This window comes from Schistosoma haematobium, chromosome 2 (assembly GCF_000699445.3).
Source record: "Schistosoma haematobium chromosome 2, whole genome shotgun sequence".
NCBI lineage: Eukaryota > Metazoa > Platyhelminthes > Trematoda > Strigeidida > Schistosomatidae > Schistosoma > Schistosoma haematobium.
This window is the reverse complement of record NC_067197.1, coordinates 6,213,564-6,229,247: the sequence shown is the minus strand read 5'-3', so window position 1 is coordinate 6,229,247 and position 15,684 is coordinate 6,213,564. Positions and strand designations below refer to the sequence as shown.

Here is a 15,684-nt window from a genome sequence, read left to right as displayed (position 1 = left end):
GCTTTATTTCTATTCCGAACAACTAAGTTTTGTCAACTACTGAGATTCGTTGGCCTCGCTGGTTCTCCTTTATCTCCCTTCCTTTCAGCACGAAGATTGGGTCTTTTTTAAAAACTTTAACTACATACTGTAAATGTCTGTTCGTCGCGTTCAGGACCTAAGCTGGACGCTGTGTTTTGACTGGCTTACTTCATATCTAAATAATCGATTTTTTAAGACTAGTGTTGACTTCACTTTTTCTCAGGCTACAAGATGAAAGCTACTATTCCGTTCATAAGCATTTGATCCATTTCAAATTCAGATTCGTTTAGTAAAGGCAGGAGGCCTACAGCCTATGGTGTTCCTTTTCTAGTATGCTTCTGTGAGTGTCCAGTCTTCTCTTGAATGAGTCAATTGAAATTGTGGACACCACTTCTGGTAACAAATTCCAAGTAGTGGAACTGTTTGATTGGTCCCTGGTGAAACCTTTAACCGATGAAATAATTTAAAACTGAGGCCAACCTCACACTTAATCTACGTTGTCCTATTCTATTTATTGTTAAACGAACGGTAAATTCTTGGACATTAAAATTTGTTATAATCCACTAAGGTTCTAAGCTGCACACAAACAGTAGAGCGGACTGTTGGATAATCTGCTGGGAATATACGTCATGCCGGCTGAGAAAATTACTCATTGTGGAAGTGACCGCAAAATTGAAGAGCACAGTTTGCAAGCAGGTCAGCTTAGTATCTCCACTTTGCCTATTGCTCCTGGTTACTTTCAGTTTACCCGACTTTTGACACTTGTGCGTGACCAATTGGTCATGCACATATTAATAGGGTATTTTTTTTCCCTCTTCATTTCGCCTGTAGGGTATTCACGTTATTCTCAGACATTAAGCTTGCCCGTGGTATGTGATGGCCATGCAATCACATGAAAGCCGATTGTCAAGTTGTTGGTCAGTGTCTTTTATGATATCATAAAAATACTATATACTACTATATAGTATTTCAGAAAATAAATTATGATAGCTCCGTAGTAGTGTGATAAAAATCCACGATAATATACTTTCTTTTGGAATAACCACCAAACGGAACAACGTCTTGGGAACATGCGTATAAAATTTTTAATTTGAGTTTGTGGTCTTAGTCATTGAAAAAGCAGGGCCTGGCATAAATATACTCTGGTTTGGGGCGAGCTGCGCTTAACGTGTCGTAAAGTTCGTGTGAAATATTACACTGGTTTTATATGTAGTAATTAATACACCCTTACACCCCGTGTACATGTATAGGTTAGCTGGGTGGTAGCTATGATTGTAAGAGCAGTCACCGCTTCCATCTTGACAATTCTAGGTTAGTAAATATGAACTCATATTCAGTCTCAACCCATTGTGAGTCTGCCGAAGAGATCTTATAGTTATTGGTGTGTAAGCCCGAAACAAATACCACTATACTTATTAAAACTTCACAATCGTTGTTTCTTGCAAATATTTACATAAACTTTGAGCAGAAAACAGGTTAAGATGCGTCGATGTTCGTTAGTATTTCTAGTCATGTAAAGATATAATAAATACCTAATGGAACTCCAATTTAAGTAATTGGTTGTTTTTCTACGAATCTATGTATCGATGTTTATTCCATATGATATATCCCCCTCAATGATTTTTACGATTTCTTATAAGTCGTAGACTTTTCCTAGGGATTCACCACCAAAAGTAGTTTTGATTGTATTTTTTCATGTATGATGAATTTATCGTAATAAAGTAGATGTTAAGTGTTTTCCATTAGATTCGATAAAATTATCACTGGTGCAATCTTGTTTTCAATACTGAGCGTTCTACTGGTATTTCAAAATATTCAACACCATTCTTCTACCTTTTTAACTGCTAGTCACAATATTTTTACTAGCCCAATAGCCAGTTGTATACATAATCTGTTAATTACATCATAAATCTTTGTAGGTTAATTTGTCATCAATTTATACCTTCTAAGTCGTTAAGTAATTAGCTAAAACAGACTTCAAGTTTCCGCGCCACCCCATTTATTCCTGTTTTATCACCCGAATAGCTTCACCATCCGTCAGTACAACTCGAAAGTCCAAATATGCTCTGGTTTAAACTGCCGTTCGAGACTGCAATATTATCATCAAATAACTATTATGTAACTCGGTTGCCTTCATTTCGATGTTGTTTGGTGTAGGCACTATCAAGCCAAAACGTGTTATCAGTCCATGAAGTCACTGACTATTGAATTGGTCTGTATTGATAGGTGTAGACTGTTTAGGGTCCTCGGATTTATTGTAACTAACTGTTTAATATGAAGTTCAGTAATAATAAACGTAGAATTCAGCGTATGTGTGCATCGGTCAGAGTTTTCACAACACATCTCACCGATATGAGACTATCATGATAAATCTTGAGATAACAGAAGTAATAACTGTATCAGTGATAGCAGAAGAGATCACGCAAATGAAGTACGATTCCAAAGCAATAAGTTTGTGGTGTAAAAAGGGCCACCGGACGCCCTGGTACGGCCGAGAGTGGGGAGAGTCAGCTATCCCTCTCGAAATGCTCTCACATGGCCACGTGCATACAACCACTGCTAGGGAAGTCCTACTCACTACCTCCTGGTGGGGTTGTTGATTACGAACTTGAGAGAACAGAAAGCGAATGTCCGGCGTTTTAATCGGGTTGGTGAACACGGAGAGTCCACCTAGGGGAGTTAGAAAACCCTGATTCCAAACTGTTGGTGCACATCGTCTCCAGTATCCCAAAAGAACAAATAGTGTATGAATCAATTGTTGGTCACCGGCTACCGTGGGACTGCATCTCCTGACGTTGCTCCAGTGCCTTGTGGATCAGACCTTCAGGTCAAAGGCTCCGGGAGTGACCCCTTAAGAAAACCACCTGCTTCGTTTTGTGTACTCGGGCAGTATCTTAGCCCTCATACATATCGAATGATTTGTGTGGTGCATATCAATTTTGTGCCACCTTGTACCAATGTTTGTGTTTAAATAAAAAAATAATGTAAAAGATTTGATGAGGAGATAAGGAGTGATTTTAACTGCTCCATTGTAACCATTTTTAGAACATGTCACCCAACGTTACTATTATCCTAAGAAACCCAACGGGTTAGTCTCTATCAACCAGAACAGCTCATTTCAGCAGTCAATAACTCGACTGGTGCCACTTTTTGATTTGACTGCGCCTAGCTTTCCAACTTATGCACCAGTAAACATCGCGGATCTAGGTAGGCGGTAGTTATGCATACAAAATACATTTCTCAACCACCACATTCTGTAATTTTAATCATCCACTGAGCTACTGTTTCGCAACTTCAGTACTGTGAACAAGACAATTGCTGTCTTTTTCATTGCCTCAATAACTAGAGTAAAAGGTTCAGTTTCCTGATGGGGCTTTGTTGATTAAAACCTTGGTAAGACTAAAAATACACTTATGTTAATCAGTTGAAGTTGACCATATATTCACCTTGAATCAACATTGATATTCTTCCCCATAAGTTGTATTCGGTTGTTCCATATTCCCAGTAGACTCACCACCCCACAAACCGATTTTCTATCTTCACCTAGTGCCCTGCATCTAACCTCAGAATTACTAACTTGATGATCAGGAATGGAATATTCCAAATTTGTCTATTTATTTGAACATAAATATTGGTACAAAGGGACACCAAATACATATGCACCACACAATAACAATGAGAATGTGAGGAGATAGAGAATGTAAAGTGCGTATAATAAAAAGGAAAACAACAACGAACAGAAATTAGTGTATGAGAGAGATAATAAACATGGCAGATGAAGTTCAGCTAGCAAAAGTACGAACAGAAAGAATAGTTTCAGTTAAAGTTATTCTTTTTATGAAGAAAGTTACAGCATGATCGCCACTGGCTTCTATTCTGAGCCATATCTGATAACGTCTCTAGCCACTGTGTTGTACCATCTCTCGGACCCCAACCAGGGAGTCGTGAAGGACCAACAGAAGCCAGCCCTTTGCAGCTTTCTTTCATACCACGACACCATGTCATGCACTGACCACCTCCGCTTCTTACAACCAGTCCCAGAGTCGGCAAATAATGCACGATGTGGAATTCTCTGGGATGACATTCGTAGAACATGTCCAAGCCACCGAAGTCGATGTTTCAAGATGGTGACACCAATTGAATTATCATCTCTGCGCCCGAGCACACGATGCCGAACCTCTGCATTACTGACATGGTGTTGCCACTGAATGTCAGCAATCCTTCGGAGACAGCGATGATCGAACACAGAGAGTCGTCTAACGTCCTCAACTCGGAGAGACCGGGTTTCAAAAGCATAGAGCAAAACTGCTCTCACCGACGCGTTGTAAATCCGACCTTTTACGGCCAGACTAACATCACGAAGGCGCCAAAGATGGCCCAGATTGGCATAAGCCGCTCTGGCTTTCACTATACGTGCATTAATCTCATCACTCACACCTCCCACCAGCACTTATGCAGCTACCCAGATACACGAACTTCTCGACTACTCCTATCTGCTCACCATCCAGGGTGAGTACAGGATTAGGATCCTGCCAGTCTTGTAGAAGTACTTTGCACTTAGAAGGTGCAAAGCACATACCATACCTACGGACACTGATTGCCAACTGATTAAGTGCGGATTGCATGGCTTGAGCATTATCGCACAGTAAGATAATATCGTCCGCATACTCAAGGTCGAGACTTCTTTCTCCAGTCAACAGATCCACACCGCCATTACTTACATTCATCAGAGCTGTTTCCAGAATGTCATCGGTGGCAAAGTTGAAGAGGAATGGTGAGATTGGGCAACCCTGCCTAACCCCACTGCTCGAATGGAACAATGGAGAGAGGTGGTTGTATGCCCTCACTCTGCCTGAGGTGTTTGTATATAGGGCTTTTAGGATATTAATAAACTTCTCAGGCACACCCTTCTTCAATAGACAATCCCAGAGAACAGTCCTGTCCAACGAATCGAAGGCAGCCCTGATGTCAAGAAACACTACGATTGTTGGCCTTTGATAAGTATGGCGGTGTTCTAACATTTGGCGGAGGGTGAAGATATGATCAATACATCCTCGACCAGAACGAAAACCAGCCTGCTCCTCTCGAGTCAATCTTTCTCCGGTTTTGAACAACCTACGAAGTATGACGGAAGCCAATAGCTTGGACGCAATCGGAAGTAGACTTATCCCCCGATAGTTGTTACTGGAACGACGTGAACCCTTTTTAAAGATAGGGACAACTATCGACTCATTCCATGACGTTGGTACACTCTCTAGTTCCCAAACCTTTGTAAACAACGTCGTCAATTCCTTAGTCAGAAAGTCACCACCATCTTTAAAAAGAGCCGGAGGTAGGTCATCTGGGCCAGGTGATTTGTAGCGCTTCAAGAGTTGGAGTTCCTTGCGGACTTCCGCCCCATTTGGTGGATGTTAGTGATTGGCATCCCATCATCCTCGCAGATTGTTTTGCTCACACCAGACTTCTTGCTGACAGTGGCTCGGATGAGTTGGAAGAGCTTCCGGTAATTACCAGATGCAGCTGCTGCTTCCAGCTCATTAGCACGCATCGACCACCAGGCTTCTCGGTCCTTACGCAAGCTCTGCCCATTTTCACTACGTAACAACCTTCGTTTGTGGTCAAACTCACGGTTATCCGGAGTAGACCGACGGGCTTCAATGAGTTGTAAGGAACCTGCAAAAACCCAGTGCTTAAAAGCGGGACGTTTCGCAAACCCACAACTGACTGTACCCGCCATTTTCATGGCGTCATGCAATTGCAACCAATGCTCATCTATACTTTTCGGTGGAATGGTAGCTAGCCTAGAAACTAGCTCGTTTCGATGCTTACTAGCAACAGAAGTTGCAGCCAGCTTGCTAACATCAATCCGTTGGTGGCGGTCACTTCGTTGGCCACTAAAAAGTAAGGTAAGATTGGCGCGGACCAAGGCATGGTCAGAGTCCAGATAGGTACTCCAAAAGGAGCGGCAGTCTTGTACACAACCACGCCAGCGGTAGCTGATCGCGGTGTGATCAATCTGAGTCCAGGCTTGAGATGCAGAGGGAGGACGCCAGGTGGCACATCGGCGATGACTGTGCCGAAAGTTAGTGCTAGCCAGAAACAGGTTGTGGTCTGTGCAAAGTTGCAGTAGACGGTCCCCGTTATCTGGCCTGCGACCAACGAGTCCCCATCGGCCACCTAAACGACTCTCTTCTGTGCCTAGACGCCCGACCTGAGCATTCAAGTATCCGGCTAGTACTACAATATCTGTCGAACGCACTTTCTGGAGAAGAACAGATAACTGGTGGTAGAATTCATTCTTGATTGCATCCGGGCTGCAATCTGTCGGGGCATAGGCGGAGACGACGTAAAGACATCGTTTCCCACACCGATTTCCTCTCGCTTTGATAGAACTTCCTAATCTAACAGCACATAACCGACTGTTAATGGGGATCCAATCGATTAGTGCTGCCTCAGCTCTAGCGCTTAGTACGACACCAACGCCAGCAAGACCAGCCGAAGATGCCACAGGGTCCCCGGATAAGCGCACCTAAAACAAGCTTTTCGAAGCGACAGATGGAGATCGAATTTTTAGTACTTTGCCAGAGTCTTGAATACGGGTCTCGGATAGACAGCAGACATCGATATTAAGACTTTCTAAAGACATAGCCAGCCCTATCTGTTATCCGACCTGCATAAATGTGCGAACGTTGAAGGCAGCCAGTTTGGATGGTGCACGTGGTTTAAAAAAAACTGCTTCAGTACTCATATTCGGTGGTAACAAACAATTTTCAACCGGACAGTGACTCGAGAACGTTTAGATACAGTCGAATTTGCACCATAGACGAGCTGCTGTATAAGTCGAAAAAAATAAGTATAGACAGAGTAGGAATAAAAGAGGGTGAATAATGACGTAGTAAATAATAATAATGATAATAATAATAATAATAGCAATAATAATAGTTGAATCATTTGAATGTTCGTCGAAGCAAGGGAATTAGTTTCCATGATCATAGACAGTTCAGTTCATTAATTGCGTGTGGGCTGCGATACTACCCGGGTGCCCAGACCGAAGCAGGTGGTTATCTTAGGGGGCCACACCCCGAGCCTTTGACCTAAAGGTCTAACCCACAAGGCAGTAGAGCATCGTAAGGAGATGCAGTCCCATGGTAGCCGGTGACCGAAAATTGGTTCATACGCCATTTGTTCCCGCAGGATACTGGTGCCCATGTGCACCATAGATTTGGGATCCGGTTAAAGCGCCGGACATTCGCTTTTCGTCCTCTCATTTTCGTAAACAACACCCCCGCCACGAGAAGGCAATGAGTAGGACTTCCCTAGCAGAGGCTGTATACGCGCGGCCGTGTGAGAGTATTTCGAGAGGGAGGGCGAACCCACCCCACTCTCGGCCATACCAGGGCATTTGGGGGCGAGCTCCGATGAGTTGTAAGGAGCCTGAAGAAACCCAGTGCTTATAAGCGGGACGTTTCGCGAAACTGCAAGCGGCTTTACTCGCCATTTTCATGGCGTCATGCAGTTGCAACGAATGCTTATCTATCCTTCTCGATAGGTTGATAGCTAACCCCGAACCTAACTCGATTTACTATTTAATTGCAACTGAAGATGCAACCAGTTAGGTGACATCGATCCATTTAAGTTACGCTTATTTATTTAAGAACATAAACTGGTTCAAGAAGGCATCAAATGCATATGCGTCACACAAATCGTTCGATATGTGTGATGGCTGAAGTACTGCCTGGGTGCCCGAACCGAAGCACTTGATCTTCTTAGGGAGCCACTTCACAAGCCTTGTCATAGAGGTCTAATCCACGAGGCAGTAAAGCAACGTTAGGAGCTGGAGTCCCATGGTAGCTGGTGCCTAACAACAAGTTCATACATCCTTTGTTATCTTAGGATCATGGGTGCATACGAATGTTCTGGAAGCTTTACCTATCTCCTAGCACTGACTGACCCATTTTTTAACCAGTTAACCTGCCCCAACTATCGTCTATAGAGCATGCATTAATCTAATCTATGACCTGTTAACTGATGGGCAATGCTTCGAAGTTACACCTGTGATCAAATACCAGTGACCTACAAATATCCTGTTTTACAAGGTTACGTTTCTCACCTGTAACGTAAAAAAAAACCAACTACTCAGTATACTCGTCCCTTAGTAGACAAACATGTGAGCTACACTACGAGTGACCCATGTAGGTAAATGGTAACCGAGATTTTGTCTGACCAATCCATCAGGGGTGATAAGGCTTCTAAGAAAAGTGATCGACATTACCAACTTCACTCCCATCATTACTTTGGACGTTAATGTAGACCATTACTAAAGCTTATCCTAAACATCCTTGCGTTGTTGCTCAAAGTGATCGGAAGATTGCATTTTACCAGCGTCTTCTAACAACTATCTCATCTACGTATTTGAAGTCAACAAGTGATTCCTCTGGTAGATCGGTTATTAAAGAGTTAGCGTTATCGCCTAAAAAAATGTCTGTGGTGAAGTTGAACAATATGCCATTTAGACTTTTGGAGGTTAACAAGCAACTGAAGAGTAGCTTAAAGGCAGTTGAACTGGTCCTTTAAGTTTTTAATCTCCCGTCCCGACAACTTTTCTGAAAGTGGATCATACTCTCATCTTCACGCAAGTCCCGCTAATGCTTAACGTTGTTTCTTTGCTGCCTAAAAGTGTCGTAAGCCTCAGTTTATTTCCAGTCGACCTGCATACTTGGTGGTCCAATCACAACCGCTATTATCTTTGATTTTGTTCTGGTTAGAGTCATGGTCGTATATATAGGATACGATTAAACAACAATGTGTATCTCTATATTTTAGAGTTCTTATAACTTCGTTCGTTCGAAGTATGCAAGCGACTGTAACTCTGATTGAAAGTGCTTTTTCTATTTATGTAGGACCTCGAGAACCGCTCTGATCGCATGCTTATAACTCACCTCAGTATTTTGACTAACAAGCTCGAATAACGAAGAACGGAGTTGCATCCCCTTAATAATCACACACTTTTGGTTAGCGTTCCTCATCTTCGTTGTGTAGAACTTTTCATAACGTCTAAATAGCTTTTCATCATTCTTGTAACCCATCAGAATAACTTCCGGTTTATAAGTTCGCCTTTGGTCTCATTTTGACAGTATCCATTTCCAGTGTACAGTTGATTAGACAATACTTGGCTACCTAAACATAGAAGTCGTCTATATGCCTCTAATTGTTCGTAAAAAATGAGCTGGCTTTTTAACTAGTCGTGTTCCTGTGTTTATTAGGTTTCGATCATTTTCAATTCTAGTCTCTGGTTCAACATCAGTCGTGATTTTTCGCTTCTGAACGACCTAAAGTGTCTCAATCACTGAGAGGATAAAAACAAACACGTGACCACTACACCGGGTAGATAGACACAAGGTTCACTTCTATGTAAAAACCTTGATTCTAAACTAACGGTACTTAAACCCCAGTATCTCAGAGGGACAAATGATGTACAAACCTATTCCAATCAACGGCCCATACGAGAAAAGACTTCACAGTGTTGATCCAAAACATTGTGACTTACTCGCATAGATGAAATATATTTGAGGACATGAGTCGCTAGGAAACGTTTGCTTTGGTTAAGCTGTCTTGATTGCATCATAGTCTTCACAAATAAAATTCACCAATAGCTCATACTAATACCTCTCTTGGTATATGGATAATCACAAATCTCATTTTGCTACAAAATGGTCATTTTATACTACGTATATGTGTGCTGTTCTATTTCCGCTTGCAATATTTTTCATTTTGACCTCAGCAACTAGTACCTATTAAAATTATTATGCTACACGAATGGTCTTAATTCGTTAAGTGGTCAATTTTTAAGCATCTTCGCTGAACGCAATATCTTACACAGCAGTTATGAAACCATAGTTACTTCTATTAACGTCCACGCCTTGATGTAGGTCTAACAAGAGACAAGTTTGGTTAAAGCTCTCATATCCCTCGTTACTGTTTAGTGTTCAGTTGCTTGTTTCCTTAATCTCAGTTAAATTTTTCTCATTTGTCCATCGACTCGGGAAGTTTTACAGTCATGTATCTGTCGCTGGTAACTTGGGACATTAAACCTTCGTCTTATGCAATTAGTTTACCCAAAACTGTTTTTCGTTTGACTGCTCTAACTCAAAGTTGTCATTAATCCACATCTCATACTCACCACTCACATTTAGTTCTATCCACAGACAGCGTGGCTGTTATATATGTTTTAATATATTTCTATGGTGCTTATAAACGTCTGCATTTTTACAGACCCACCTTTTGACTTTTTCATAGAGCAACTGTTTCGAGTACATTTTCTTCCACCACACGTACATTGGCGTGTTAACAATGCGAATAAAACTTGTATTATTCAGGTCACATTTGGTTTAATCTCTTATTTAACTTCCCCAAATTTGTCTACGAAGAATTCATTTATCTTTGATTCATTTCCGTTTAGTTACCACCAACCAATATTTAAATCATTTAACCTGACTTATGATATCTTTTTGTCGTAGGTATGGAACATACAGATGCAGTTAACAAAGACAACAGTACTACTATGACTTTCCATTCAAATACTGATGTCAATCCTGGGAATTATGTTACTGATTTTGATAATAGAGTTGAATGTTCATTTTGCTGTGGGGAAAATGCAGAGTCCGAATCTGGTCAGCGGTCTTGTCAACATTGGACTCAGGTGCGTCCATCTAACACAAGGCAAGCACAAAAAAAGAAACTCAGAGGACTTCAAAACGGCCATCATGATCCTTCTCGTTATACCAATAGTCGAAATACAAAAGAAAATACAGACATACAACGTCCCATCATTAACGGTAATTCAATTGATGGACAAAGTATGCGTAATCCAAGTGATACTAATACTTCAAATTCAGCGGCTTCACGCTTTAAATATGATAGATCTTTGCATTCAAGCAACAAAAATGCACCAACATCTAACACAGAACAAACTAAACCTGTAGCATCTAATTCATCTTCTCCAGCTCCATCTGTTTCTTCGGATCTCCCAAATGGACATGACTTTAGTGATAGTAGGACATTCCCTCGATATGCACATAAATCGTCACGTTCATTTAGATCATCTACTCAAGCCAACGAGTCAGACGATCTCAACAGTCAGCGTTCAAACGCTTCACCCGTTACTGTTGGTGGAGCTAACACGAGAACCCGGGCTTCAGTGAGTCGGTATAATGTAAATATGTCACCCCAGTCTGGGGCAATCCCTAATGCATATCAAAATGGTCCTTTTGATCAGTGGCGACGTCCTAATAATAATGGCAGTTTGCGAAGATCACATCAACAGCATTTCGTACCTCGTAATACCAGTCAGTTTCACCGTTATAATGGACCGGCAGCTCACCCTGGTCGACCTCATCAGAACAATTTCTCACGGAATCGCATTTCAGGCTCTGGAATGGGAGATTCACCTCCCGTACAAGCAAACGACTCACCTAATCCTGTTCTTAATGAAGATAATCCACAACCTGATTCAGTCCGAGAAGATCTAAAAAAACCACAGACATCTTGGGCAACTGTTGCAGTGGGTGTCCAATGTGAACAGAAACTCTATACACCTAAAGATAATTCACGAAACCAACTAGTTAGTTTCCTCCTGGAACAGTGGCGCCGTTTCGACCGAAAATCGACCTAATGCACAAATTAACACGAAACGTATTTTTTAAGTATCCCCTTTTTCACCTATGGTATCATCTGGTATTGTTTTGTACTGGGTGGGATGTTACATTCTTTCTTCCTCTCTCTCTTTATATATATATATATATATATATATATCCCACGAATTTTTATACGACACGTCTAATGTCGGAGAAATAAATTTTATGTAAAAATGAACCTTTCATAGATTCATTTTAAGGTTTTCGTTTATGGCGCTTGATTTCTTCCTGCTATGAACTTAACTTCTTAAACCGAAATGCAAGTTATTTTGAAAAAGAACTCAATATTCAAGTCACATTCCTTATGATCTATTATTTATTCATTATCTGCTACTTACCTATTGTATAACTACTAAGGAAAGTGGAGTCGGGACTGTTTCCAGGACGTCGAATGAATTCTCCTCTCTATGTTTTTCAAATACTTTGTCCCAGTACTCATATTGGTTTTCTTTACTGCTTTATAGATATTGCATGGTTAAGCGTGTTGTTTTCTTCTAAACCATCACTATTACCATCATCTCCAGATATTACTTGTTTGATATATTGATCTTTAATTTATATTGTTCAAAAGTAAACATTTCAAATACACTTCCAAATAAGGCAACTTTTTCTCAGTTCTGTTCATTTAAACAGTTTAAACTTTGTATCATTTTTTTCCGCATCATTTCATTTCATTATGAATCTATTTATACTGTAATTTCACGCGTAAAATGCGTGTACCAGTTTAATTGTATTCTTTTTGGGAAAAAAAGTTTATTTTGTTAGTAACATTAAAATGTTTTTGGGGTACAGAATTATGTTTATTATTGCAACCACTATGGTTTCACTTACATTTTATTTTCCATTTTAAAGCTATATTTATTGAACATACATACCTCTTCTATCCCCCTTTACCTTTATCGTTTTCTGTAAGCAGATATGTTCATTTTGAAACATTCAGATATTTGGATAACTGGTTTGTCTTCCATATCTTTTATAATTAAATGGTCTAAATGTTTAAAGGGATTTATGCAAGAATGAATTTATTAGATTTGTTAAAATGGACTTGTAACAATTATTTACCTAGACTAACCTAGTTATGTTCAGTTATGTATGGAACTTCTAATTTCACATTCTTACGTGTTATGTTAACACTCAAATAATACAATTTCAGTATGAACTGTATTTCCTGCTTAGAACTGTTTGCTAACGAAGCAATATTGAGCACTGAAAGTGATTCCCTTCGCCGTAATTATCATTGTTACGACATTGAAACAACAAAATAGTTTTCAACTTGATGGAGCATGATTATGTTTTATTTACGAAAGATGGTATACACATATTTAGACGTTTCTCAACGTTGTTCTTGTGATTCTTCAATGTTTTGACAACGGTCACACACAAATTCAGTAGTTTTGCTTTCTGTGTGTTGTTTTTACTGATCGTAGTGTTTGGGTCGACCACTCATGAAACTGTGGTTAAGACGTTCGACTTTCAGGCTTGAAATCGTATGTTCAAACTCCTCATCGCCTAAGTTGATTTGGGCGACTGGGTAGTCCCATTAGCCCTCATATCTAGAATATGACTCATACCTAAGTGCGTGGTAAATGAGTTAATTATTATTGTGTACTGTACTCGTAAAACTTGAATATTTCAAACGGAAATTATTTGATAGTGAAAATAAAAACACAAAATTTCCACTTAGAACTTTCAATTGGTTGAAATACAAGCTAGTAGATAAAACTTTGATGCTTTTGTCTACCAAAAGGTATAAGAACGAGACGTGTTAATGTTTGTTTTTATTAGATGATGACTTACTGAATGCCTCCTAAAATTCAATAACTTCATGGTTTAGGAAGGCGTAGTTACTAACTATCGTTTTAGAGTTTGATGTGAACTTTATTCGATAGCGATGAAACTAATTGTTTTGGGTGGTGGGTTTTCAATTTGAGGGAGATCATTCATATTACTAAAATGTTACTCTTTGATATGAACTATCCAACTCAAAATCCTAAAGATTTTATCGACTCGATGATCAAATTGCTTGTAATGGTAGTGCTAATACCAGTGTGAACTATTCTTTTGGGACTTAGTAAACTCTGTCTGGTGATTATCATCCTCTTTACTTTGACAACTATATGTACCTGACCAGCACTAACTTCAGACATGATATCCACCCAACAACATCATTAGTGATTATCGGTTGGGAGCGATGAAAGATACTAAATCTGTATCTGACCATTCGACGTTGAGGAATATGAGAGCATGGCAAGTTTTTCAAATGAAGAAATAAGCTTGCCAAGTTCTTATTTCAATAGTTCTCATTCGAATGTTGCTTGCTAAAGTCGGTCTGCTGTAGATTGTGTGCAAAACAACAGGCTGGAGATCAGTTGAAGCCAAAGTAGCTTAAGCACATTGATTAGCCGTTTACGTCGATAACCGCGAGTAGTGGTGGTTGTGGAAATATCCTTGAATTTGTGAACAGCTCTTTAACGGACACTAATAAATGCGGTGGCTAATAGAGGAGTTAATTGATTGGCAAAACCAGAAGTAGGGGCTGTAAAAGTTCCAACTAACCTACAACTCCCTAAGGTAAAATTATGGTCCCATTAGATAAGTAAGCCAACCTCTTGTTGAATTTAATCTTATGATATTGGAACAAAGCAAAAATGAATAAGATTTGCAGAGTCATATGATGTGTTGTAGGAATTTTGATCTCAGAATCCTAAGTTGGGTCATTAGAGGTTATTACCTAGTTTATCTAGAGTACACGAACCGTAGGTAATCTGCTTTTATAAGTCATCGGTCATTCAAAAATACGAATTAATTATATCCTCTTGGTTAAGACTGGGTCTTTGTACCTTGTAACCGTTTCTCTCCAGCCTTAAAGATTCACAAGTCAAGATAATTGTTTACTAACAACTCAGGGATTATTCCCTTACTCAAATATTGTTAGGCTGATCTAGATTATGCAGATGAAATAATATTATTAGTTAGAAAGATGAGGTCTTCCTATCTTTCACGTTCGTTTTCCACAAATGGAGTGGTGAAACCATTGTAAAAGCAACGACACATGTACGGTGGCTGAGTCACTTATTACACCAGCTCATTAACTATTAGTAACAGCAGTGCAGGGTAAGATCGGATCAGGCTGAAGGGACACTAAGTGCAACAAGGCAAAAGTATGATGTCCCATAAACCTGAAATTCAGTCTGGATTCTTCAGATTTAGGTGTTTTATTCTTTCCACACTGAAGTACGGGAACCTCGTGTAGTGTTTTATACCAGCCTCGTTTAATATTTCACTGCTCAAATAATTCTAATTTTATGTTTTATACTTTCCGAAGTTTCAACCCACAAATTTTAAACTGGACAATTTCATCGGTGATATTCGTAATCTTGGTAATACTTTTTTTATTCAGAGGAGCTCGAATTTGTTTTTGACCTCATCTTAAGAAGAGGAGGTGGCTGAATGATGTCTTAATCTTGGCAGCGGAGATCTCGTTTGGTCCAATTTTCCTTTGAATGCATCAACAGAAGAAGCTCCAGTCACATATTCTGTTAGAGCTTCACCTGTTTACAGTTCTGTTGGAAAGTCGATGTCTCTGTAAACTCTTTGTCTTCGACGACGGGTAGAATGATGCGAGACTACTATTAAGTAACTTGAAAGCCATGATTAGATCCTTTTTAATCCTTCTGTATGACGACAGGAATAGGTTTAATTTAACCGGTTGCAGCAACTTTGAAGTTACAAGATTCAGCCTAGTTTAGGGTGCTTTGACCATTTTCTAACAGTTCAGTATCTTTTTTTCAAACATTGGCTGGTTTTGAATGTTATATTCAAGGTAGTGAACCGCCATCAACTGAGGTGGTTAGGACACGTTATGTATCCCCAATCACCGCCTACCTCGATGGGCGGTGTTTTCTAGTGTAGGACGTGGTTAGAAGATAGCTAGGGGTGGTTATGTCAAAACATGGCGTCAGTCCATGAA

The 15,684-nt window shown here is 40.0% G+C and overlaps 1 protein-coding gene across 1 annotated transcript; it reads left to right on the top strand.

Moving 5' to 3' along the window:
• Positions 1 to 473: 473 nt before the first annotated feature.
• Positions 474 to 14,426, top strand: BUB3_2 (mitotic spindle checkpoint protein Bub3). Its single transcript, XM_051214201.1, has 3 exons — positions 474 to 549; positions 590 to 717; positions 10,539 to 14,426. The coding sequence occupies exons 2-3, from the start codon at positions 651 to 653 to the stop codon at positions 11,690 to 11,692; spliced, it is 1,221 nt and encodes a 406-aa protein (XP_051067350.1). The 5' UTR covers positions 474 to 549; positions 590 to 650; the 3' UTR covers positions 11,693 to 14,426.
• The last annotated feature ends 1,258 nt before the right edge of the window (positions 14,427 to 15,684 follow it).

What these genes read in the sequence shown, in the direction of transcription:
- BUB3_2 (XM_051214201.1), top strand. Translation starts at nt 651, where the DNA reads ATGCCGGCTGAGAAAATTACTCATTGTGGAAGTGACCGCAAAATTGAA. An exon ending in AGAGCACAGTTTGCAAGCAG is followed by an intron (nt 718 to 10,538) that starts GTCAGCTTAGTA and finishes TTTTTGTCGTAG; the next exon opens with GTATGGAACATACAGATGCA.